The sequence below is a fragment of the Micrasema longulum genome, unplaced genomic scaffold, assembly GCF_059751315.1.
Source record: "Micrasema longulum isolate JH-2025_06_02 unplaced genomic scaffold, ASM5975131v1 h1tg002829l, whole genome shotgun sequence".
NCBI lineage: Eukaryota > Metazoa > Arthropoda > Insecta > Trichoptera > Brachycentridae > Micrasema > Micrasema longulum.
This window is the reverse complement of record NW_028279953.1, coordinates 99535-127335: the sequence shown is the minus strand read 5'-3', so window position 1 is coordinate 127335 and position 27801 is coordinate 99535. Positions and strand designations below refer to the sequence as shown.

The window sequence follows — 27801 nt, the reverse complement described above, 5'->3', positions numbered from 1 at the left end:
GCTTGCCTTGAATGGACCAATGGGCAGAATTGATTGAGAATTAGCGGAAAAAAACCTCTGACGTCACACGTGGAGTTATTTCAGAAATACAAAACTTTAAAAAAAAAATGGCCCAGTTTAATAGTCTTATAACGAATAAAAAAAATTAAAAAAACCACTGAACTTCCTCATTGAAAGTCATCTCCGTGATCAATAAAAAAAGTGTGTGATTTATTTGCGTCATACGTTTCATATATCGATTGCTATGTATGAAAAGTCATTTATATTTATTACTAATAGAAAAATATTTTCTTTTTATGTTTGCGTACATAATAAATTATTTAATGAATACCTTTCAAAAAAAATCTATGCAATTTCAGTAATGACAGTAAATGGATGTCATTTTCATGTCCATATATGATTATATTTTATCCGTTTATTATGGCTGAATAATAAATGTATTTATGAGTAATTGATAAATATGTGTGTTTGTGACGTTTGTATATTCCAAAAGATCAGAGATGGAAAACATGTTAAACATTATTTTTAAAATTGTAAAAAAGATTTTTTATTAGAGTTAATTTAAACAAAAGTAAAACATTTTTCCATTTTCCTAGTATTCAATGTTTGGTTGTACGAAAAAGTATTCATTTGATTTTGTAGATATAATATCTACAGCTTATTTGGGTTATCAAAAATCAAATTTAAACAGCAATTTTTGTAAAATTTTCATAGTTTTAAGTACGATTTTGATTGATTTATAAAACAAATCATTTGTTTTATATCACAACGACAGTTGGCTCATTTACACAGCGCCGTTTTTGCGTAAGATCACCCCAAAGACGCTTTACAATCGTCTAATTTATTACAATATAAAGATTTATGAACTTTGATACTTAAAAAATTTTTAGTACATTAAACTAATACAGTATATTAGTATATTTATAATATAGTGTATAAATTGTAGATGAGGTTTATAAAAAAATGATTTGAGTTCGATGTTTTAAATTTGTATTCACACTTTAAATTGGTACATAAGGATTTTTTAAGTGTTTCTACAGTTCTTGAAAAAAATACGCTATTTAAATTTAAATTGGGTTATGGTCTCGTAGTGTTGACGACTCACGGATCAGAGGTCCAAAGTTCAAACTCCACTTTCCGATTACTTGATTCCCATTTTCTAACAGTGAGTTATTTGGAACTCATTGAAAATGACCCCGAAAATTGAAATATTTAGGTAAATCATAAAAACGCTTTATATATATATATATATATATATATATATATATAAGTTTTTTAGTTTCATGACTAGTTTTTATTTTGTGTTGATTTATTTATATTGGGTAATTTTTAACTACATTTGTTGTTTAGTTTATTTATGATACGTAAATAATGCTTGTACAGAAATAGTAATATAAAACAAAAATATTTGGAATATAAATCAAAGGTTTATATTATAAAATTCAATGAAACGCAAAAGAAAACAGTACAGCATTTCTTTAATATTCGATTTATCGACCAAGACTTAAAAAGTTGATATCAAAGTGCGCATTCAGTTATTAATTTGATATAAGTATATGGTTGGCAAATTTGATTATTTTTCCAATTATTGTTATTGGCATTGGTTTTAGGGTATCGATATTCGAGAACAGATTAATCACTTCGTCTTGAATTAACCATACAAATAATATTATTTTATTGCGCAATCATCCACGATTAGATTTTCCAGAGTAAATAACGTTCATAATCGTCTCGATTAAAAGGGGGAATGAAGTATTCTTCAAATAGACTAATACACGTATTACCGAAAAGTTTCTGGTCAGAAACTTTTTACTTTTGGAGCTCCCAAAGTTTGAAGCACAAAAATACAAAAAAGGTTTAAACCATTCTGCCGAAAACAAATCACAGCTTTATATTACTTCTAAACAAGACAAACTAAAGTTTCGTAGAATTCCCTGTATGACAACTTTATATAATATCGAGTAAATATTTACGTCTCTAATAACATGTTTGACATTTTCTTTTCGGTAAGAGCAAATGAAATTATGACTCAACTGACAGAACTGAGATGTACGATAAGAAATATGTCTGTTATAAGGAGTTTTTTGGAGAAATCTTTTCTTTTTTGTGTAATGTTTCAACCATGCAGAAATTAATTTTTTGGTTTACAAAAATTTAAGTTAATAACAATGTACAAAAATATCTTACTCTAATACCATTAAATAAATAGTAAAAAGAAAATTACAATACTTATTAACTTTTTAAAGGGATATTAAAATTGTTTTTATTTTTCATGGATTTAAAAGCAATCGACGTCACCGTGTGTAAAATAAATAAATAATACATATAAGTATATGCTATATACAATTAAATAGTTATCTTACCTACCCAAGAGGTCATACTTCAGAAACATGGTGTTTGCGAAAAACTTTTAACATACGTTTGAAATTCGCAAATAATACGTATCGTATATCACGTTTAAAAGGTTTTTTGCAATGAAAAATCTGGATAACAACATCATTTCTACCCTTATTTTGATTCTTAGCCGGAATTGCGCAATTGTAGAGGGAGATAGAATATCTGGAGATGATTGGTGGCAGAAAACAGTATTCTATCAAATTTATCCAAGATCTTTTAAAGACAGCAATGCGGATGGAATTGGTGATTTGAAAGGTGAGTAAAAAAAATAATGAATTATATATTAGGAAAAAAGTTTTGTTGAATTGACAAGCAATATAAATTCTTCATTACCTTCGAGTAGGTTAATATTAAAATTATTGTTTATGCGTAATCTTCAGATAGTGCATATATAAACACAATCTTATGGATGCTATCATAATAAAATTACGAATAATAAAATGAAGTATCTATAAATTGCTAAGTTTACTTTATATCTAAACGATTATTTCAAATCTTGATTATTTCATAATAATTTTTAACTTCCTTGCATACATTTGAATTTCTGACTTTACCTAATTTATTAGAAAATGGGATCAAGTTGGGGTAGAGTAGGATCCGAACCACGAACCTTTAAGCCGTGAGTCCGAGACACTACCCACGGGACCACAACCAGAAGTTTGAAATCATTTTTAGTCTAGTTTTAAGTATCTATTATATTATAATCGTATTATTGTATATATAAGTGTAGATTTCAAAAAATAAATAAATAAAATAAGATAAAAAAATCAAACCTGCAGTCGAAATTGTATTATAAATACTGATTTAGTTTGAAAACTCTCAATTGAGTAAAAAAATATAAATAGTTTTTTTTTATACGTAACTTAAACATTGTGTTATATTAATAAAATAAAATAAATTTTGATTTTGAGATTTATTTGCTCACGTCAACGTCAATAAAGTAATTGAATAATGAAGAGTGAAAAATAAATTCAGGTCTGTATTTAAATGTATACAATTATTGTTAATTATAGGGCAGTACTAACTGCTTTCAAGAATAGTAATAAGGGTTGAATACAGATTAGATTTGTGGCAGTTTTGGTAGAGCGTGGTATAAGTGGTTTGACCAAAAGGGGACAATGTTATGGACCAGAAGGTTCATAGTTGGGCTTGTGTGGGAAGGCAAGGTTCCTTTGTGTTCTGGTATAATTTGATAAACTGTATGCTACTATAAACTGATGATTAATTAAGTCTTGTTGCTATTTGGATTATATTCTAGACAGATAATTATTAATTTCGTAAATAACTCCCAAAACGCGTAATCAATTTTTCTTTTTTTCATGCGTATAATTATTCACCTCCTTTAAGAGTTCATCATCATCAATCCATGTCCACTCCCTAGTTGGAGCATATGGTGCCCACAAAGAGCCTCTGTGCATCCGTATTGGCTGCTAACTTCTGCGCATCCTCCCAAGTCAGATTCGCGCCCCGTAGTTCTGACATAAACTGCCGACAAATAGTCAGCAGCAGACGTGAAGATGATGTCTTGAAAAGTAAACGAGCGTGGTTAAGGCTCTCAGGAGGCATCTGCATCCGCATTATATGGCCCAGCCAACCGTATCGCCTCCGGTTGATGACAGCGGCATTTGGTTTTTACTGAGTAAACATCCAATTTTCTGACGGCCTTCATACAATTGAATGTGGTGCTTGCTATTCATAGTCGCACTTCCAGTACTTTTTGAATGCTGCCATTTTCCGTAACATATGCTCCCAGATATTTGAAACTCTCGACCCTTTCAATGACTTGGTTTGACAGAGTCAGAGGATTTTAAGCATCGATACACAAAGTTTATACGGTATATGAGTTTTTGCAATATTTATTTTTAAACCTACGCATGCGGAGAACCTATTTAGCTTATCGACAGTGACCTGAAGGTCCTCGACTGAATCATCAAGTATAACAACATCATCGGCATACTCTAGGTCGCAGAGTTTTTGAGAGGAAGACATGGATCTTTGAATTTAAATTGACTTCCTTAGGTTGAAGTCCATAAAGATTATAAAAAAGAACGGTGCAAGAACGCAACCTTGACAAACTCCGGTGGTGACCTCAAACCAATCTTTGACAATATTATTAATTCTGATTGGGCATTCGCTACTTGAACGACTTTAATAAGTTCGATTAGTTTTATAGGCATCCCATATGCTTCTAGTATTTTCCTGTGAGTGTAGGTCTATGCAATCAAATCAAACGCTTTTTGGAAATCTATGAAGCACATGGCCAAGGAACTATAAAGGTTTTTGTTCTTCTGTAGAATACAGTGTATGTTGTGGTCGTTATGGATATGATCTCCACATGACCTACCAGGCAGGAAACCCATCTGGTTCTATCTTGATGCTCTCATAATGGGTCCTTAAAGTCTTTGCAGTATTACGTATGCAATTGTTTTTCTCGTTAAACTAAATAGAGTGATGCCACGATACTTATCACAGTTTAATGGATCACCTTTTTTATGCAATGCAGTGATCTCTCCGTTCACCCAGTTTTTTGGCTACCTCCCTTGTTCCCACACTTTAGTCATTAGTTGGTGTAAAGGGCCAATAATGCTGGTGACGCTGCTTTTGAGAAATTACGGGTATATATCGTCAACTCCTGATGCCATTCCATTTTTCAAGGATGACAAAGCCATTTTTATTTCAGCCAGTGCCGGAGAATCATCAGGAATGTTGACGGCCCGCCATGCTTGCTGAAGTGATTGAGCGTTTATCACAAATCTAAAGCGTGATTTCAAAAAAGTTTCCGCGTGTCATTTCTTCGAACAGCCCCGCAGTAGCAATTATTGGGTCTCGATGGCGGTGTTTTTCCAGTTTTGTAAAACGTTTAACTGAACGATCCTGCGGTGCTATTCTAAATGCTCTCGCGGCCGTAGAAAAAGCTTTTATTTTGCGTATTTACATTCATACATTTGGAATATCACCCCTGCTGCATTTAGTTATCTCTACGGGTGCACACTTGGTCTGGATCATCTTCATCTCTCAATGCTTTGAGTTTGGCGTGGTCCTCTATTTTCTTCCATGTACAATCTGAAATCCAAATGGCTCTTCTTCCCTATTTCGGGCCAAGAATGTCGTTCGTGGAAGAAACAAGTCCTGATTTAAGATTTATCCATTCCGTTTCAATAAGATATGTATTAGTAGTGGAGAGTTGGTCGTCAATCAGCTAAATGCGTCGACTGACCATGTCCTCGAATCTGACACTCTGTCTCGAAATGTCGTTATGCTACTTATCACTACAAAAATAAAAATTGTTTTTAGACGACAGTATTTCATATACCCCTATTAATTTATAGTTGTAAAAAAATGGTGATATATCTTATTGTAGTTAAGATATAAGTTCACTTGATATTGTTTGTTTGGACTAAAAGTAAATCCAAGAACAAACACAATATAATAAATACATAATTATGAAATACGGTTCTCTTTGCACCCATAGGAATTACAAGCAAATTACGCCATTTGAAGGATTCTGGGATTAGTTCAACTTGGATTTCTCCAATATACAAGTCCCCTATGTACGACTTTGGATACGACATATCAGACTTTTACGACATCCAACCCGAATATGGAACAATGGAAGATTTTGAGGAACTTCTAAGGAAAGCGAAGGAAATGGGTATATTTTTAGCTTATCTCCATCAATAAAAACGCCAGTCTTCTTTGTTTACAAGTCATACAAAAAAAGAAAACCAAAAAGTATTACTCGAAATTTTGAGTCTATTTTTGTTGTTGTTAAAAGATGGAATATTTTTACACACTTAAAGTAACGCTTTAAATGTATCAAATAGATTTACGGCTATTACAGTTCAGACATGTCGTTCATAAGTGAAAATTCAAGTTTACAATGTCTTGAGAAAATAAATTTATTTTTATGTCCCTGTACTGAATTGTGGGTGATCTGAGCTGTCACGACTGTTAAAGATTTTTTTTAAAAAGTGTTTCACTTTAAAAAGAGAAAAATTCGCATTATTTTTATTTACGTAGATTTTTCAAGTGTGAAGCTGTTTTCTACAATTCTCAAATAACTGTGATATAAAAATAGGAATCAAATGGTGGGAAATCGGGATTCGAATCTCGCACCTTTATTTTGTGAGTCTACGACTCTACCACTGAACCACAACCCGGTTCGAATATAGATTAACGTATGCTATCTTAAAAAATGAAGAGTTTATTAGATTTGTTTCTTTTTTAAAAGAGGCAATTCGAAAAAAAACTTGGGTATCTGCTACGTAATTTATAGATTATTTAGTAACGCTTTTAAAAAAAAAATTAAAGCATTAACTTTGTGGTCAAATATTTTGTTGAATATTAGTTAATAATTGGATATAATCACTTATATAGTAAGATTAGCACCTTAGTGTAATTATTATCAAGACGAAAAGACGGTTGCATCTTAAAACCGGTGCACATAGAAAAGTCTGTAAGTGGTTATAAACAATTATTTATTTATGAATTTTTAGTATGAATGTCTTCCGTGTATCTAATTTTGCATTATTCTTTCAACTGTTTTTTTAAAATTATTTACTAAAAGAATAACAGTGAATTTAGAAACACTTAGCCATGATAAAAATCTTATTTACTTATTGTGATCTTATCGATAATTGAACCTGAAACTTTAGCGCCAGAAATAAGTTTCAACTAAACAATAAAGAAGTTTGGTGTTTTTTTATTTTTTTTTATTAGTTAATAGACTTTCAAAGTAGCCCAAAATTCAAATGTATCGTATTACGATTTTTATAAATGTTGCATTTATAAAATTAATTCGCCCGTGGTGTCACTAGTTCTCGTCAGTGAGTTGTTATTATATTTAAAAGTAGAGCCCCGTAGCTATCAAAGTTTTAATAAATGTTGAAAAAAATAACTTCCTGGAAATCAGAAATTTATCACAACACATGTCAACGCTATAATCGTTCGGTTGATTCACAAGAACTTGTGACGTCATTCGCAGTAGTCTTTTTTCATACATTATCGAGAAACTTCGTCGCTCCATTTAATGCTCTATTTTTTACCGCGTGTAAGAAAACATTATTAATATCGAATTTCCCATAGCACTGAACTTCCTCAATCAATTACGTTTATTTATTGACTGTAATTTTGTAAAATTATATTTTGCATATCGTATATGGTGAAAATAAAAAGTTCTGCCATTTTTTTTAGTTAAAATGCATACATCGAAAGAATTAATGAATCAATCAAAGAATAAGTTTTCAAATAAATCTAATCGAAAATGTAAAATAATTTTAAATAGAAAGCATTATTTTAAAGACCTTGAAAACTTCATCGATTTTCTAACTAACAATTAATGTTTGTGGGTACTATATTAATTAGAAATGCTATAGTAATTGGACACATTAAATCTAATGGTCAAAAATAAATTAAATTAACAATTTGTCTCAACCATAAAATAGACACTTTGTTGTGTGTTTTTTCTTAAAAAGGACGTATTAAATCGATTTATTTTCTACCATTAAATTTAGAATGTACAATTACTGTAGCATGTTCATTTACTATAGCACCTATCCTACGTACCCACATGAAAATTAAATAATGCGAAATTTTATCAGTAATTAGATATTTTTACAGAGATATTTCGTATAAATCAGTTATTTATACGAAAATACCCTGAGTGCTTTGTTTTATAATAATAATATATAAGATATACCATTTTAAGGTGAGGCATGTCCTGGAATAATCAAATTAATTCTAATCATTCCGCCTAGGGCGGGCGAAGATAGAGAACTCATGTATTAATATATTATTCACACAGATATCAAGATAGTTATGGATTTTGTACCAAACCACGCCAGTACGGAGGGCGAGTGGTTTAAACAATCCTTGAATGTGAACAGTCCTTATGCAGATTGGTTCGTATGGGAGAATCCTGTCATAGTGAATGGGCAGAGAAGACCACCAAATAACTGGGTACGTGATCACAATAAATGGTATTAATTATGTTTATCTAATTAAATGTTGACCTGGGTCACTGCTCACTCACTCACGGTGAAGTGGTTAATGTGCCTTTCTATCATGCCCGAGGTCTTTGAAGAAGAAGAATCGAAGTTTGATTCTAGACATCACCGACATGTATTTAATATTGATAAAGGGGTTAATATTCATTGCAATATTTCTTAGCTTAGAGAAATGTGTATAAGTATTTTTAAGCAGAAGAATTTATGTTATTAAAAAAAATATAAGCAAATACAACAAAAACGAAGAATTTTAGAGTAAAAATTAAACAGCAGAAATAACAACGAAATTCGGAGAAGATCCCTGTTAGCTGTAATAAAACATTTGATAAAAATATGCACAGTTATTCACTTTCCAGTTTGCACCTTTCCTTAGACGAGTTTTTTAAAAAGAAAACCGGGTAGAACTGATAGCCTAGTTTTTAAAAATACACATGTTTACATAAGTAAATTTTCACAATATTTCTTATGTGTATTTTATAAAACAACTCATCTCGGGAGAATATCATTACCTTATAACTACATAACACTGAGGAACAATTTTTAACAAAAATTTTTTTTAGTTCAGTTTTTCAGCTGTTTTAAAGTTAAATAGGCATGTTGATTTTAAAACTGTAGTTAGTTTTCTTCTACCATGACAACTCGGACAACATACATCGGATCATTGAAAGAGCTAGGGCTCTCCTATTAGCTACAGTAAACCTCCCTCGATCGGGGCGCGGGCAGGGCGGGGTGAATGATGTCGTAGGAGACTAGCGACAGGTTTGTACTTGTCTAGGCTATTCAGTTACACCTGAGACAGCGTAGTGGTGTCGTGTGTCGCTCTTTAAAGAGAAGCGCATTTCAAAGTGGAGTCTGAGTTTTTGTCTGTATATTTATTTATTTAACTTTTTGGACATAATGTTATTTGTGCATTGGCGGGCTTATTGCCAAATGGCAATTTCTTTCAACCAACCTATAAAATAAAAGTTTTATTTTTATAATTCAAGTTACAGAACATATTCAATAGAAAAAAAGATTAAAAAGCCAAGGATATGTAAAAATAGAAATAAGCTTATTTGTTTATAAATTACCTTAAATTAAAACTATTACTCAATGGGAAAAAAGGAAAAAAAAGGAAAAAAGAGAAAAAAAGAAAGGAGGAGAGATTAAGGAAGAGAAAGGAGATGTTTCTTCAGATGTGATTTAAACAGAGATAATGTATTAATATCTTTGATGGTGGATGGGAGATGATTTCACAGTGGAGCCGCATGGACACTATATAAGTATACAAAGAGTTAGGAGAGTTTAGTAGTTTTAATTAACATACAGACTAATTTCCTTCTCTTCAGATCATATGTGTCTCTGCAATTTTGCATGGCAAGCTTTGTGTTTTGTTATATCTGGGGTAGTTTTTCTATTCCCAGCCATGGACAAACGCAACTATTAATATTTGATATCTAAAAATGAACATTGGTGACCAAGATAAATCTTGGGCCCCTCATAAGGTAGGCAAGCATTGTATCTAGAGTTTAGGGATGTGAACAAAGATAACAGAGCCCAGAAATAATTCAAGTGACATTACTTTTGTATAGTGAAAACGAAAACCAAATAAAAAATAGAACATCCCACCATCAGGTATACATTCAGTCCTCATTCTTCATCCCAGATCCAGTATTAAATAGGAGTATGGTAAAGATCACCAACGATGATGAATTTGAAACTAAAGATGACTCTATTTGTAAAGGGTTTGATCAACTTGATATGAATAATTTAGTACAAGATTTGGGACTATGCAAAAAGGTTTCAGAATTCCTAGCATTAAGACTGCACTAGAAAAACTCGCTAAAAAAAGAACCTAACCAATTTCCGATCAAAAAAAAGTGCATTTCTGCAATACTTTCGAAGTGACTGAGAATTTGTGTATTGCCATAATGTACACGGTTTAAAGGAGTTGGGGATTCGAGTCAATAAATCAACTGAATGGCGATTGTTCTTCAATAGCTCAAAGCGGAGTTAGGAGCAAAATTTGTACCTTAATATGTATGTTTTTTGTTTGGTAAAAGAACTGAACAATTTGTGTGATAGCAATTCGATTAACAGTAACTTTATCATAGCCTTTGTATTAAATATATAAATTATTCTATGCGAACAGTAAATTTGGTATTTATTTCCTTTATTTTCCTTTGTATTTATATGTTGTTCGACCTTTGGGATAAAAAGAGAGTATCCTGTAGATAAAGGTGTAGACGTGATAGACTGAGGTTCATTTTTAGATTCAGAAGTCATAAGTGAGTCAAAAACAAGTGTCAGATCTAAGTCAAGAAAATTTGTGTTCCCCGGTGTAATTTACACATGCAAAATATGTACATTCAAAAATTCATAACAAACATTATTAAATTACTCATTTAACAGAAAAAGGAGTGAACACACATACAAACTTCACCCTCACAAATCCACAATTATAAACATATTTATATAAATTCATACACACACACACACACACACACACACACACACACATACAAACACATGATACATTCACGTAAGTTTATTATGTAAACTGCAATAAAAAGTAAGACGCGTAAAAAATCACATAAAAATTAATAAACCAAGCATACAGTGGAGAAATTTATTACTTCTTTTGTATTTAAGTGTATTTCTTGATTAAATAAAAATTTTCTTAAAAACGCTTCTTATCATCGATAAACTTAAAAATAAAATTCATCAATCGTAAAAAAACAAACATCTTACTTACATTTTACAAAAAATAACAAGATACTCTGCGATTGTTTTACCAATTCAGTGCCCTATGCACCATTAGGTCTGAAAAGGGAATCATGATGATGATGATAAAAAATTAAAACCATTGAATTTTGTAAAAAATTAATTGATTGATTGATTTGGTGTTTATTTTGTAGAACTACATATTTAAACTTATAATATTAGAAATCAAACACTTATTTGAGTCTACTGAACACTTAATTTTATTTTTACAAATATAAAAAAATATTTTTGTAAACAAATTTAAAAACAGAAATTTCGTGATAACTGTTTTGCCTTGTTAGGGCATTTTCAAATGAATGTGATTGATTGAATGTCCTTATATAGTTATATAATTCAAGGTACTTAAGTAGAAAATAAAAATAATCTTATAAAGTATAGCATGAACATTAATCACAATTGAGAGAAAAACCAATAGTTAAGGGCAAGGCTTAGTGTTTAATAGGTAATGGGAAAACAATTATCACGAAATTTTTGTTTTTATATATTTAAAAAAAATATTTTTTTATATTGTAAAAATAAAATAAAGTGTTCAGTTGACTCAAATCATTGTTTGATTTCTAATATTATAAAGTAAATAAATTTATTTTTACTTTAAAATGTTTAAAAAAAAATAATGTAAGAAAGGGCAAGATGTTGTATTATTACAATTAAATAGTATTAATAAAACCGACGAACAGTTAAGTGCTTTTAGAAAATCTGCTTGGGAATACAGGAAAGAGCGTGGACAGTATTATCTGCATCAGTTTGCCACACAACAAGCCGACCTTAACTTCAGAAATCCAGCAGTTGTTCAAGAAATGAAGGTAATAATAACGTGTGCACTTTATGCAAACATATCACATTAAACCGTAATTATCCACTGTTAGGTCTTACGCCATTGAAATAATAAACAATTTAGAAGATTGCTACATAAATGGAGTGTCATTATGTTCATATGTGTTATATGCTAGCAAAATTTTATGAGTGCCTTTTTTTAATCGTTTGCCATTTTACACTGTAGCATAATTTATCATTATAGTTTGTGCAATTGGTTTAATCTCAAAACAAATATTATACCATATTGATGCGTGATAGTTCAATTGTTTTTAAAAACAAAGTTATCAGATAAACATAAAAACAAAGACATATTTTTTATCGGAAGTATAGGCATTTATAAGTCACTTATCAGTAATTACTTAACACACTGTGTCACTTAGAATTTTAATGTTATTTATTTACAACTTTTCCTATGATCGCACAAGATTATTACTTAAATTGTTCTGACTTGTATAAAAATATATAAACGTGAAATTTTGAAAATTATTATAGGCCTTTGTTGCCGTTTTGTGAAATACTACAAAATACATAAAGCAAACAACATGAAAAGGGTGTAATATTGGTGTGTATTAATAAATTATATTTACATTTAAGTTACCAATTAAAAATACTTGGTACACTTCCACTCACTTATTTGACCAATAAGCACTTTCACATCGACATCTTCAGATTGGTAAAATTTTATATCAAGTATTGCCAATAAATAATTTAAATCGGAACATGAAAATAATGTAAATTTATATTATTTATCCTCAATGAAATTAAAATCAAAACTCTTTGATATTTTCTATTGCAAACTGTAATTATTAACTGTCTCTGTAAGTAAAATACATTACAGTCATCAGCCGTTGAAAAAAAAATGGACCCGAAAATATTATTTTAAATAATTTTATCTACGTCAAGGCATAAATGCCTGATATTTAGAAAAATGCTAATTGTTTTTATTATTATTTTTATTCAAAAGAATAAACATAATTAGGAAATAATTATTTTACAAAAATGTAAAATACAGTATTTACATGTCCCGATAATCTGCTTACCGAACCGTGTTATTATTTATTTACTTTACTTAGAAACTTGTAATATTATTTTAAACAAAATGCAGCAGGTAAAGTCCATTGAAATCTTTAAAAATCTCTGCTTTATGTGTGGATAACAATAAAATTTCATATAAATCATTCTAGGGTGCCTTCTAACACAAACGACATTAATTTGTGTTTACTTGGTTCACCGACTCTTTGTTAGTAAATATAAGTATATCTAGAAACTGTATAAGTTAGTGTATTTTAGTATTTGCATGTTGGTGTAGTGAGTGTCCTGGCGAAGAGACGTGCACGTCTCGAAACCGATAGGCATGAAAAGTCGGTAAGCGGTTATATGCTAATATTTACTAACATTAATTAAAATATTTGACCACAAAGTTAATGCTTTGAACATAAACAGAAGGTATTTATGGGCTTATTAAACATTCGAACGCACTGTGCTTGTCTATAAAATTTAAACATACCACAACCAAGTTTTAACTTATGGATACACATAATTCTATTAGTAATCCTAATCGTGTTTACTTGGAATGAAAAAAGTTGTGTTTGGCCTAATTTTTGTACTGTATTTATAGAATGTCATTCGTTTTTGGATGAAGAAAGGAGTCGCTGGATTTAGAGTTGACGCCATTAATTTTTTGTTCGAAGTAAACAAAAAAGATTACGGAGGAAGGTATCCTGATGAGCCGAGGTCTGGAATACCAGATCTCATGCCTGACGATTACGAGTACTTGGATCACATTTATACAAAGAACATCAATGAGTCATATTGGATGATATATGAGTGGAAGAAGCTTTTCGATGAATTTTCGAAAACTGACAACGTTACAAGGTAACTAATAATTCCAACATTACTAGGTATAATGCATAAATTATACTTGATTTATTGTTGGAAAACTTAAATTGTATTTATTAGTTAAAAACCAAAAAGATTGAAATGTGCCTTTGAACTATAGATGCCCGACTTAACATGGAATTTTCTAACAAGTCGGGACATAAAAAAATATAATTGTGCTCTATGATAAAATTGTGTATTATATGCATTAAATAAAAAAAATAAAAAATGAAAAAACATATTTTTAAAAGCAGTGCATTTGCTTTGTACATGTAGTTATGTATACGAAATACTAATTACAGTTATTTAGATTTATGAAGGTAATGAATATTATATGATGTACGATGCAAATTACATGAGATTTAATTTTCACAAACAAGTACTAATAATTTATAGAAAAATAGTTTTAGAGATTAGACGGAACGTACCTATTTGTTGGGAGTTGTCAAGCGTTGAAAGAAAGCGATTTGTCTGGTATTTTTTGTTTTATAACATTTGACAACGCCCTCTGTTAGCCGGCCATGTATGTTTTTCGATATTCAGTTTAATGTATTAATATACAATTTGTTCAAAATATTTAATAATTTAATTTAATATGTTACAAACAATTAAATCACTTAAGTCATTTAAGTTTTTATTATATTATATATAATTTTAGTATTTTGTTATTTAAATACGGTTCCTCGCCAAAAAAAAGACAAAATATTGTGCTTCAAGAGGCACATAACACTGAGTCAATAGTAGGTACAAGTATTTAAAGTATTTTGTTTAATAAAAATATAAAATATTGCCTTTTTAATAAGTTTAATTGTTTAGATTAAACGCATATTTTGTTTAATTGATAAGAGTGTTCCACAGGATGGCAATGATTGCCATAACATTTTTTTGTATAAAAAAAATATGGGATTCAATCAACATGGATAAGTTTATAAGTCATCCCATTTATTATGTGTCAACAAGAACCCACAGTGCTAAAGTTGCCAAACACACGTGAAAGTTGTAAAGTTTTAAATTCATTAAAAATCGCGATACATAAAATTGAAAATACCGAAAGAAAAACTCGTTTATTGACAAAAAACAAATAGAAAGACCCACGCTTCTTAAAACGGTTTCGGTTGTGTGGAGAAATGTACTTTCACCGTGTCCGCGCGGAATAAAGTATGACATTTTGAGCGTGAAAAGCAGAACCTTGGACGAGTGTTTTTGACGCGATGCTACTGTTCGGAAAAAAAAAAATAAAAAAAGTCGAGTGGAGATTAGTTCGCCTCATAGCATACTGGTCAGTGCGTTTGCCTACCATGCGTGATTGTTTTTTTTTGCAATATTTCATATTTCCTGGACATTCCACGGTGAAAAATTTTGAAAATTTTCATTAATATGTATTACAAATTTATTAACTTATGTAATGACTAGCATATCACTAGGTTAGATGAGGGAATGATAATGTTTGTGTAGCATCTTGCTATTTTTAAAACCCTTTTTTTTGTATCAGATTGATGATGACAGAGGCCTACGCTGATATCAAAATGACGATGAAGTACTACGGGAACTCTACAACAGAAGGAGCGCACGTTCCTTTCAACTTTGGATTAGTTTCTGAAATCGATGGATCGTCATCTGCCAGAGACATCAAATATTTAATTGACAGATGGTTGGCTTACATGCCGCATGGCAAAATAGCCAATTGGGTCGTAAGTTTTTTATTTTTAAATAAAGAAAAGAAACCTTACTATGTTTAAGTAAAATATTACAATTTTGAGGCTATTCTCTATATAACTAGTACAAGAAAAAATGTCTAATTTTATAAACGACCCTAAAAAATTGTAATTAGGTTATGTATTTCCGTAATTTAAATTAATTATGTATATTTGAAATGTTTTAACGTTGAGGAATTTGGCGTTTAAGAAAATTTAAATGTAAATGTCAAATGTCCGTTTTACGTTTCAAACTAAATTATTATCACTGATAATAGAAATGTTTTAAGAGTAAAGCGCTTTTGAGGAAGGCACTCTCTCATAATGGTGCTGTACACAATGTAACTGTCCGCCCTTTCCACAGATTATTTGTGATGACAAGAGCTGTTTTTCTCTTGTTTTACAGATATGTGTATATATATATATATATATACATATTTTAATATATATTTATTTAGTATATATGTTAAGATGAACCGTGATAATCAAGCCATAAAAAGCTTTTATTTCACGGTAGTTCAATCTATTTAATGCATACATTCAACACAACTAAAAAAGTACCCCTTGGCACTTGGCAGCATTCCAAATTTCAACTTATATCAAATACACACAGTCAAATAACAAAACTACTCTGAGTAAAAAAAAAACACTAGCAAAGAAACCCTTAAAAATTCTCACAAAACCCCGAGTAATAATGCGCTTCAGCTGTAGAGACGCCATTTCACTCTATTCCATATAACAAAAGCGTTGCAAATTTCCAGTTTAACAACAGCGTGTAACGGACGGTTCCGTCACTGCGCTTGCGGTTCTCGACCTGAGTACCTACGGCCTATTGTTTTGCTGTAAACTAAAGCTAACTTCGTGTTGAATAATCCAAGAATGAACTTTTTCCGTAAGGGCGGCTGAATAGCGTCAAAACCTTGAAAACTTTGCAATGATACTGTTGACAAAAAATAGTTTTACGAAATAAGAATAAATAATAACAATGAAAATTGTTATAATTATTAATAATAATTAATATCAATTTTTATTAAACATGTATTTAAAATACCAATAAGTGCTATGTAAAAACAAAATCTACACCATAAAGTAAACGAATACTTGCACTGATTTTATTATTTACAGATTGGAAATCATGACAACTCAAGAATTGGGTCTCGGTACGGAGAACAGAGGATTGATGGGATGAATATGTTGGTTCTTTTGCTACCAGGAATTGCTGTTACGTACTCTGTAAGAATACATTTTGAGTTAATCATAAAAAATTGTCGTTATTATTCGATTGAGATTCGACACAACATTAGATTTTCAAGAAGTAAATTTACCGTGAAAACCAAATTTAAAAAAAATAAAATCCGTTTTTTTGCAAAATAAAAAAAACCAACATAAAAATAAATAAAAAAATTGTGGGTGATGTGGATATCAGATATTTATTAAACAGATAAAATATATAGTTTTTAAAAATAACACGATTTCACAGAAGTAAATAAAGACAATAAATGATCTCAAATTGAGTAACACTACAGAACCAGATAATATTCGCTCAAAACTACTAAAATCAATTCGGAGTCACATTGCAGCTCCACTGGCTTACATATATAATCTCAGCTTTAATACAGGAATATTTCCTAGGCACTTGAAGGAATCTTTTATTATACTTATCTTCAAAAATGATTATAAACACTTAATCTAAAACTATCGACCCACTTCATGACTAAATAATATCTTAAAAATAATAGATAAAATAGTTAAACAAAGATAAAGCTATTTCTTAGAGCATAACAACTTACTGTCTAATAATCAGTTCAAATTTCGGGCAGGGTTAAGCACAGCAAACGCCATAGTTAAGTCAACCGAGACAATTACATCTATAGATAAAAGTAAGAGATTCTTAGCGGTATTCCCAGATTAAGCAGAGGCATTTGATACCATTTCTCATAAAAAACTTATATAAATATTATGAAATATGGGTATTCAGGCAATGATCCTGGATTGGTTTAGAAATTTTGTATCCAATAGATCACAAAAAGTAAAAATTGGCGATAAACTAGTGATGTTGCTTTGTTAGACTATGGTGTTCATCAAGGAGTATATTTGGACCGCTGCTGTTATTAGTATATATTGACGGGTTTGGTAAGAGTGAATCTCTTGGACAAATAATATCTTTTGTTGTTCATACAGTATTTATATATAGTGCCCCAAATTGAGCTAAAGTTCATGATAAAGCCGACAAAGATATGATGAGGCTAAAAAAATGGTTAAACGACAATTTGCTTATTCTCAATGCAGACAAAACGAAGTTTTATCAGTTTTAGCGCAACTTCGATAGGACAAACAAACTCCGGATATGAATTAAAATAGCATCATTGCATAAATAGTGTAAATTATAAATCTACAATATTAAAAAACGTAACTAGAGTAAAATATTTGGGTTCAAAAATAGATAAGTTCATAAGATGGAACCTACAAACTGAATAAATTTTTAATAAAATGACCAGTATGATATTTTTTTTCATTCCTTTAAGAAATATACTAAGGATAAAAGAACTAAAACCATTGTATTATGGATTGGTTTCATACTATTCATATTTCATACGATTATTAGAAAATGGGAATCGAGTTAGGGTAGAGGGGAATTCGAACCAATGACCTTTGAGCCGTGAGTCCAAGATACTAGTCACGGGACCACCACACCATTCAGATTTGCTATGGTCATAATACTAGGCACTTCAATAAGGATCTAATTTTACAGAGAGGAGATAATATTTTTTGGTTCAAAGGCAGCAATACTATATAAACCCAAGGATGTATAACCTAATCCCAGATTCATGAAAGTGTGGTTGGATTGCCTGGCTGACGAAGGTGTCGACTGCATTTTTAATATGTATCGGTCAGGGGGAGGTCAGAGAAGTTGTTGTCTGATATAGAAGGACGTAAGTTGATTTTATAGTTTTACTGGTAATGACTTAGGATTAAGGTATTCGAGGTATATTTACTAATTACTTTTAAATCTGGAAGTAGGGCACACATAAACATATTTTTATTTGTGCTCTTATAATAATAATAAAATTGTAATAGTTTTTTTTTTATTTATCTTTAAAATGAAAATATATTTACTTTCTTAATACAGGGAAGCTGGCATTTTAATACTTATTTTTGTAAATTTATTTATTTTGACGGGTGTATTCAAATAGATCGATAAATTGATTTCTAGTTTTAAAGGTTATGACAAAGGATTTAGATATTTGTGTTCTATATTTTTGAGTACATTTATAATTTAAATTATATCTGGAATTAGGGCACACATAAACATATCCTTATGTGTGCTCTAGTAATAATACAGTATAAACGTGTATCTTATTTATAAATATTTTTTTTTTGTATTATGTCTTAACTTTAAGTTTAAAAAACGATTAAAATGGATAAAAATGATTTAATTAAGTAAATGATATTTATGACAAAAATAACTTTAAAATATACATAATTTACTGCCTTAGAATAAGAAAGCTATCCCTAGTTACGCAGTTTAGATGACTTACCAGCTAAAACAAAAAATATGTACGTATACGTTTACTACTCAGTTAAGGTATTGTATATTTTGAAATGTAAATTGCGGTAATAAATTTGTTACAATTTTAAAAATAATACAAATTTTTAAATATTTGATAGTAAACTTATATTATAAAGTGTTGTTACAGAGATGATTAAAGTCAAACAAAGCAAAACAAGTTCCAAGGGTTTGTCTAGATGTTTTTTTATTATTCTTTAATTGAAAATGTCATATTTACAATTTTATATATCTCATCAAATTCCCAGTAAACTGTAAACGCAGTTTTTTTGCAGTGATTTTAATATTTTGAAACTTGAATAGGGTGAAGAAATAGGCATGGTGGATACAGAAATAAGTTGGAAGGATACAGTGGATCCACTCGCTTGTAATACAGACGATCCTGTCAACTATTGGAAGAAATCCCGAGATCCTGTAAGGACTCCATTTCAATGGAGTGGAGAAGTGAATGCAGGTAATTTAAACATCTGATAATGAAATTTAATCCTAATAGGTAGTTAATAACGTTTCGATGCGGTTTGCTTGATAATTCTTTAAATACTAAGATTAGTAGGTAATACACAACTTTTATGATACATGGCGAATATGCCTGTGTTTTACGCATCGCAGTCGCGGGTTTGATTCCTGATAAGATCACGAAAATAAAAAAAAAAACCTTTTTAAAGCATTTTGTATTCGTTAAGGAATTTGGCCTGTTATGGTGTAAACAAATAAAATAAAATTTTTGTAGTAAAATACACAAATAGATTTAAGGGGCTTCTCTTACTAGGCATACATTTTTAATATAAATTAAGAAAAAACCAATAAAATAAAAAATGAAAGATTAGCTTAAATTTCTGATAAAAAAATATTATGAAAAGTATCTTTCTTACAATTCTGGGTGATTTTTTTTATAATAGCTGAAAAATTACCATATTTGGTATATTCAGATCTAAAAATAAAAACAATATTTTTTTGTAGACATTCAACATAAAACTCTACTCTCATACTGCATGGTTAAGATTAATAAATTAACATATTACAACAGAGATGAAGAACATTTAAGAAAAGGTAAAATAGAAGTCTAGGCATCTACAGGGCTTATGACCTGTCAATGGCTGGTTTAAGTGGCCACTTTACACACTGTGTAACATTCACCATTCTGCCTATATTTGAACATCTATATTCCTTCAATTCTTTCATCTGTTGATGTTTGTGAAGTTAAAGAGCTGAAACCTTTATTTATGCGGGTGAGATTCATCTAATTGAATTATATCACCTACATACTAGGCAACGCCTGAAAATGTTATTTTTTCAATTTCTATACTTCTTCATGGACCAGGTAATTTATCAACAATATTTTGAGTTTGTCCAAACTTTTGTAGACAAAGACTGGATTCAACTTCCTGGGGAGCTGTTTATATTAACATATTACAACAGAGATGAAGAACATTTAAGAAAAGGTAATATATAAGTCTAGGCATCTATTACCTTTTCTTAAATGTTCTTCATCTCTGTTGTAATATGTTAATATAAACAGCTCCCCAGGGAGTTGAATCCAGTCCTTGTCTACAAAAATTTGGACAAACTCAAAATATTGTTGATTAATAAATTATTTCGAGCGCTTTTCCTCGTGTAAAGAACAGATTATTAATTCAAGATGCCTACTCATTAAAAAGCACTCAATGGTCAATAAATGATAAGCAAAGCTTACCGTAAAGTTGAATCGCTATTTTGTATGAAAACCATTACTCAAAAATAAAGTAAATGTTCTCTAAAGGATTTTTAAGAATAAAAGTTTGTTTGCAAAACATATCGAATATTTGTCTTATTTGTAATATATAAGTCTAGGCATCTATTACCTTTTCTTAAATGTTCTTCATCTCTGTTGTAATATGTTAATATAAACAGCTCCCCAGGGAGTTGAATCCAGTCCTTGTCTACAAAAATTTGGACAAACTCAAAATATTGTTGATTAATAAATTATTTCGAGCGCTTTTCCTCGTGTAAAGAACAGATTATTAATTCAAGATGCCTACTCATTAAAAAGCACTCAATGGTCAATAAATGATTAGCAAAGCTTGCCGTAAAGTTAAATCGCTATTTTGTATTAAAACCATTATTCAAAAATAAAGTAAATGTTCTCTAAAGGATTTTTAAGATTAAAGGTTTGTTTGCAAAACATATCGAATATTTGTCTTATTTGTTTTAAATATAAAAAAATGAACTACCAATCGAAATCTTCTTAAGAATTAAAATAATATTAACAAATTTCAAAAGGGATTAGAGAACATTTTAGAGAAGGGAATATGGAAGTTTACGCATTTACAGGGCTTATGATCTGTTATTGGCTCGTTTAAGTGACCACTTAAACCAGCCAATGACATGTCATAAGCCCTGTAAATACTTAGACTTCTATATTTCCTTCTCTACAATGTTCTCCATCCTTGTTGTAATTTTTTTATCTTAATGACTTCCTTGGGGGTGAAATCCAGTCTTTTGTCGAGAAAACATTTTGACAAACTCAAAATTTTGTACTTTAAATAATAATCCACAGTATATTAATTAACCGTAATCAAATTATTACTTTTCAAAATGTCTGGATTACTTTAATTCAGTAATTTTACTACACCTCAATCAATTTTGTTTTGACTTTCATGAACTTTATAATGTTAGTATAATAAATAATAACACACACATTTCTAATAATTATACGCATACTTTTTTCGTTACATACACGTAAACATAAGGTAATAAAACAGTTGATATATTCAATAATTGAATAATAACTTAAAAATTTATGAAAAGTAAGAGATGACTGTTTTATAAAACCTCAAAGGTGTAGAAAAGTCTAAAAACAAAGTCTATTCCCCTATATGGTCAAATTTAGTATTTTTCTAATCCCTAGAATAAATATACTCGATCATATTAAGGATATTGAATAGTATTATAGTAGTTTTGCGAATGGTTTTTCTTATCGTCATCAACAGTTGCGCTACAACCCGTCATGGGCCCTGGCCTCCTCCAGAATCTGTCTCCATTCCTCCCTGCACCCTGCGTCTCTTCTCCAGCTTGTCAAGCCAATTGCTCTAATGTCACTTTCCATATTATCCAGTCATTTTAATTTTAGTCTGCCTCTGCTTCATTTAGAGAATCTATTTCGTGGTACGATTATCATTCATTCTGTGCACATGGCCCAACCATTGTAATCTTCTTATCTTTAAGAATTGTTGGCTGGATTGGTGCTTCTTCTTATAGTGTAATTTAATGTTTTCAGGATTTTCTTCCAATGATAGAACATGGCTTCCAATCAATAAAAATTATAAAATGGTTAATTTACACAAACAAAAATCTATGAAAAGAAGTCACTACAAAATTTATCAACAATGTGTTAAGCTTAGATCACTATCGACGTTTTTGCATGGGAAATATGAATCAATCGCTTTTAATGATGAAGTGTTTGCTTTTTTAAGGTAAGTTATCAAAATGAATAATATAAAGTTTATATTTGAAGCACTAACTTTGTGGTTATTCAAATAATGATATCAAATTACCACCCGTGAAAGAAAAAAAAAACACTTGATTTATTGGGTCCACGTGTAGTATTTAGTGAACATGATAGAAATAAAATAAAAAGGAATCAATTCATTAGTTACATAAACCTTGACAAAGAAGCTTGTTTGCTTTGAAACCGGTCGGTGAAAAATAAAAATTAGTGGTTAAAAACAAAGTTGTTTTATTTATTTTATTAAAATGAATAATGTTTCTATCAATTAATTGATTATCAACAAATTCCTTGTTTAACAAACATCATACTATGTCACAAGGGCGAATCGTCAAAAGAGGCGATTATACACAGATTACCATTATATTTTAATTTCGATGGTAATGTTTTATAGTAAATATGTTTATGCGAAAATAAATAAAATAATTGTTTTTTATTAAAAATCACTACCACCGTTTATATATTCCTACAGAAAAATATCTATGAAAGGCGTCCAGCGCACAGCCCGTTCTTAGTGAAATATGAAACTAACCTATTACCTCAGTTTATTACTCCATACAAAAAAGTACACTATATTTTACATCCTTAACTCAGATTTATTAGAACTAAAACAAGCTTGCAGATTACGAAATATTTGACGATTCTCTATTTGAAAACTAGTATTTCAAACATTTTCTTTGATAGGATACCGTTGTAATAAATATTATGTATCATATAGGACATGTGGCGTTAGCAGGGGCCGTTTTTGACATTATTCATTTTAAAAGGAATCGGCCAGTGCTCAGTGTTGACAGTTACTGCTGAATGTCATTGTGGTTTTGTTAATGAAACAAGTATGGTATTAAAATAGTGTATAATAAAGCTACGTTTATCGCGTGGTTGATAATAATGATTGTTTAAGTTGATTTTCACAGAACCACAGAAAAAATAGTATTATTTAAATTATATTACTTACATATTATGTACTTATATTAATGAGCATTTTTTGTAGATTACTTATAAAATAAATCACGGCTCGCCACAGTTATGTCATCCGCTATCCGCACCTAATTGTACACAGGACACTGCATTGTAAATCAAAGTGAGATGATAGGTCTTAAACTTCAGAAAGTCCAGAGATAGCGCTGTTTCGCATTGTAAAACTATTTTAAAACTAATATTTCTTGTTGATTTTTCCAGCAATAGCATTTAGTACGCGAGGATTTTTTAATGAAAATGGTGGTGCACCATTTTTTCAAATATTTTTTTTAACAAATTACAACAGGGATGGAGAATACCTTAAATAAGGGAATATGGAAGTCTAGGCATTTACACATTTGAACAAACTCAAATATTGTAATGAAACCAACTGGTCCAAGAAGAAGTTTAAAAATTGGAAAATTGTTTTCAGGCGTTGCCTAGTATGTGAAATAATTCAGTCACTAAAATCAACAAATGGAAGAATTGAAGAAATATGGATGTTCAAACATAGGCAAAATGGTGAATGTTACACAGTGTGTAAAGTGGCCACTTAAACCAGCCAATGACAGGTCATAAGCCCTGTAAATGCCTAGACTTCCATATTTCCTTTTTTAAGGTATTCTCCATCCCTGTTGTAATTTGTTAATCTTAATGACTCCCGAGGGGGTGAAATTTGGACATTTGGGCATTTGGACAAACTCAAATATTGTATTGTATTTTTGTTACGTATTCTGTTGAAAACTATTTAATAATATATCCATCAACACATGGTTTTTGGTTTCAAAGAGTAAGGGATACGTTTTTTATTTGTTTCTTTGCATGTGTGAATAAATAAATAAAATAAATAAATTTAAAACAAATAAGTTGAAGTAAAGCGTTAAAGCTTGTCAAGTATGCTTACAATGTAATGAATCATTACGCAGGTACAACGTTTTTCTAAGTCGGCTTTTGAAATGTAAGAATTGCTTTGCTATTGTGTAATAAATTATCACGATAAGCTACAATTAGTGAGCTAATGCAGCGCTCTGTGTGATATTAGTTATAGAAAAGGGTATGAGTATGAAAATCAAATGACCTATTTTATGCTTCCCTCTTTTGGTCTTTATAAGACGCTAAGTATACATCAAGCATTTCTATAAAAATATACGATTTTTAAACACAATCGTTTTTCTAAATTATTTACTGTCTTTATAAAATGAACACGAAAGCATCGCTTTTGAAAATTGTTTTCTTTGAGCATTTAGTTTTATTTTCTATTAAAAAGATTATGTGTGTTAAAATGAAAGAAATCGTAAAAAAACAAAAACGTACACAGATAGTATAAAGGTGGTGGCCTCTGTCGTGTAGTGGTTAAGACACTTGAGTGTCACACACAGAAGGTTCCTGCAGGCTTATTCTGTCACAATTTCGTTTTGTAAGTTCGTTCGTTTGTCATATATCCATCTCATTCTAACGCAATCAAAACCACATTTCGCTCTCGTTCCATCTCATACTATACGAATGAATTTACGAAACGAATTATTTACAGCATAAGGCCATAGTTTTTGATTCTTGGTGAGAATACAAAAATAAACATATGCTTTTTTTTCAAGCCTGGGTGCTATAGTTAGGCCTCTTGGCCAGTTGTGGCGCAAAAAAAAATAGTTATAATAAAATAAATGAAAATATAGACATAAATCATAAATAAATTGATTCAACAACGCTACGACTTTTTAAAACGGCAATATTTCTACACCACGGCTATGTACAGAAATTAATCGAATAATTTTACAGTAAGCAGATATAAGTTCTTCATTTCGGACGTTCGAACTAAAAAACTCATCGCATGGTCATAATTCCTGAACTCCTGAAACGTGGCAATGTACTCTTATTATATAATATAGATAAAACAAGGTCAAGTTATTTTTAAGTACGTTCCTAGATTTCCCTATTTCCCACATCTCAGGATCTAATTAAATTGTATTTTAGGTCTCTTCGTGGACATGATTCGTATGTTGTTGTAAGTAATATTGGAAAAAAAAGACAGAAAGTTAATCTAAAAAGTTTCGACAAACTCGAAGACAGACTAACTATCGTTGAGGCCAGTATCGACTCAAGGAAAAAGGCTGAGTAAATAAATACATTTTACATTTTCCTAAAATTAAAATTAGCTTTATAATCCTGCATTATCTCTCTGTTCTTGCCTCAGCAATAAAAATATCATTATGTGAGATAAAAAGGTTGTGAATCGAGTTGCGGTCTCAAGGCTAGTGTCGCGGACTCACTGATCAGAGGTCTCGGGTTCAAACCCCGCTCTACCACTACTTGATTCTTGAATAGGAAGTTATTTACAACTCGTTGAGAACTGCCCCTAAAATTGAAATATTTGGGTTAATCACACGAAGAAAAATGTTTCTTTTACGAGTATTAAAGTAAAAGCTGGGATACTATTATTTTAAGTTAAATGATATTCTTTTGTCATAATATTTTCAAATAAGGGATTTCATCTCCTTATCCCCAATTAAAATAAAAAAGCAAGGTAACAAAGTTTTCTTCGATTGTCCTTAAAGTAAAATAGATTTTTCCGTACAAAAATGTTTGTTTTTTTTCGAAACATTCAATTATAAGTGACCGACAAAGATATTATTTACATACTGATATAAAAAATTAAAGATAATTTCCTATTATTATCGTGAAACAAAATGTTTTTGAGAAGATAATAATAAGTATTGGCTCTAACAGGGCTTATGATCTGGCTAAATATAAATATTTTTCTCTCTGTGTTTAAATAAATGTCAATTTTGAATATTTTCTATGAAGCTAAGAAAGTATAAGTATTCAAACATAAATCCCGTTAATGCTAAAATTTCAACGCTTTTTAACGTACAAGAAGAATTAATAAAAAAGCAATGTAAAAATAATCACAATATAAGTATATTAATACTATCAACATACTAAATTGTAACTATTTCTTTGGATAATGTCCAGGGTGTACTATTAAAATTACGAGTAAATAATTTGCAGATTCTAGTGCTGCGATTTGGTATGCAAATGTTGAACCTATTTAAAAACAATGGACAGTTCAAGAGATCGTTTAGTAATTCAAATAAAAATAAACTAAATTAGTATTTCATACAGTAAAATATTCTAATAAATTTTATTTTTCTCTAACTCGATTGGATAATGTATAAAATGCATGTTTTTTTGTTTAAGGGATATTATTGACACTGGGTTACTAGATTTGGATCCATACGAGTCTCTGGTACTTTTGTCTTCTGTGGCGAGAAAAACGAATTCAATATACAGTGTTATTATTAGTATCGTAATAAATACAATTCTAACAAATTAATAAAAAAGTGGGTAAATTTGCTAAGCACCGGAGTTTTAGACAGAGTTAAAACTGACGAACACTAAAAAAATAAACACATTATTTGTGCTGCACTGTATTTTTACAATAACGAAAAAAGCGGGTGATTCTATAAAAAAATCGCTATCATTTCCCTATCCACAGGGGTGCAAAGAGCACTAAATTGGTACTCTAATTGCAGCATATTATCAAACATACAAACGTAGATCATTTTGCATATAGATGGCAATAAATGCTTCAGGCGTCAGTTCAGGAAATATGAATGGAATATTGCACCATCGAACCACCTTTAAAATGTATTGATGTTTAACGTCAACCTTCCCAAAAATTGAACCGAAGACTTTAAGCATGGTAGGCATACGATCTTACCTCTGGACTATGAGGCGAACTTATCTCTACTCGATTTTCCTTTTAATATTTTTTACATGAGATTAAAAACACTTGACAGAACTTCATTTTTAATAAGTAATGAAATATCGTACTCAAATAATAAACAAATTTTGAAAAAAATGTATTTTTGGTTTTCATTTCTTTTCACATTAATCTATGTAACTTTATTTTATCTTCGATTTCTTGTTAATATTCAAGTACATTTATACTACAAAATTTTAAAACATTATCTTCCTAGTGTCCATGTCAAAAAGCGTACAAAAGACTCCATAAGTACTAAAAAAAGGACTCCATAAGTACAAAGTAAGAACAGCAATTTGTAATAAATATGAAGGTACAAAACGACGATCAGTTTTATGATCAGTTCATCAGTCCAATGACTACATAATTAATATCGCGGCGGCCTCCGTGGTGTAGTGGTCAAGACGCTTGACTCACAGACGGAAGGTTCCGGGTTCAATTCCCGGTGAGAACACAAAAATTAAATGTGATTTTTCTCA

The 27801-nt window shown here is 30.3% G+C and overlaps 1 protein-coding gene across 1 annotated transcript; it reads left to right on the top strand.

The window, feature by feature from the left end:
* The first annotated feature begins 5946 nt into the window (after positions 1–5946).
* LOC148271508 (maltase A1-like) lies at positions 5947–27387 on the top strand. Its single transcript, XM_088241309.1, has 10 exons — positions 5947–6049; positions 8201–8355; positions 11843–11968; positions 13600–13856; positions 15352–15550; positions 16679–16786; positions 19425–19575; positions 22378–22573; positions 25534–25674; positions 26758–27387. Exons 1-10 carry the CDS (start codon positions 5947–5949, stop codon positions 26891–26893), a joined length of 1572 nt encoding a protein of 523 aa, XP_088097435.1. The 3' UTR covers positions 26894–27387.
* Positions 27388–27801: the final 414 nt, after the last annotated feature.

Bases quoted from the DNA above. Each gene is read 5' to 3' on its own strand.
- LOC148271508 (XM_088241309.1), top strand. From the start codon at position 5,947: ATGTACGACTTTGGATACGACATATCAGACTTTTACGACATCCAACCC. The intron at 6,050-8,200 runs GTATATTTTTAG...TTATTCACACAG, and splicing joins AAGGAAAGCGAAGGAAATGG to ATATCAAGATAGTTATGGAT. The intron at 15,551-16,678 runs GTAAGTTTTTTA...TATTATTTACAG, and splicing joins GCAAAATAGCCAATTGGGTC to ATTGGAAATCATGACAACTC.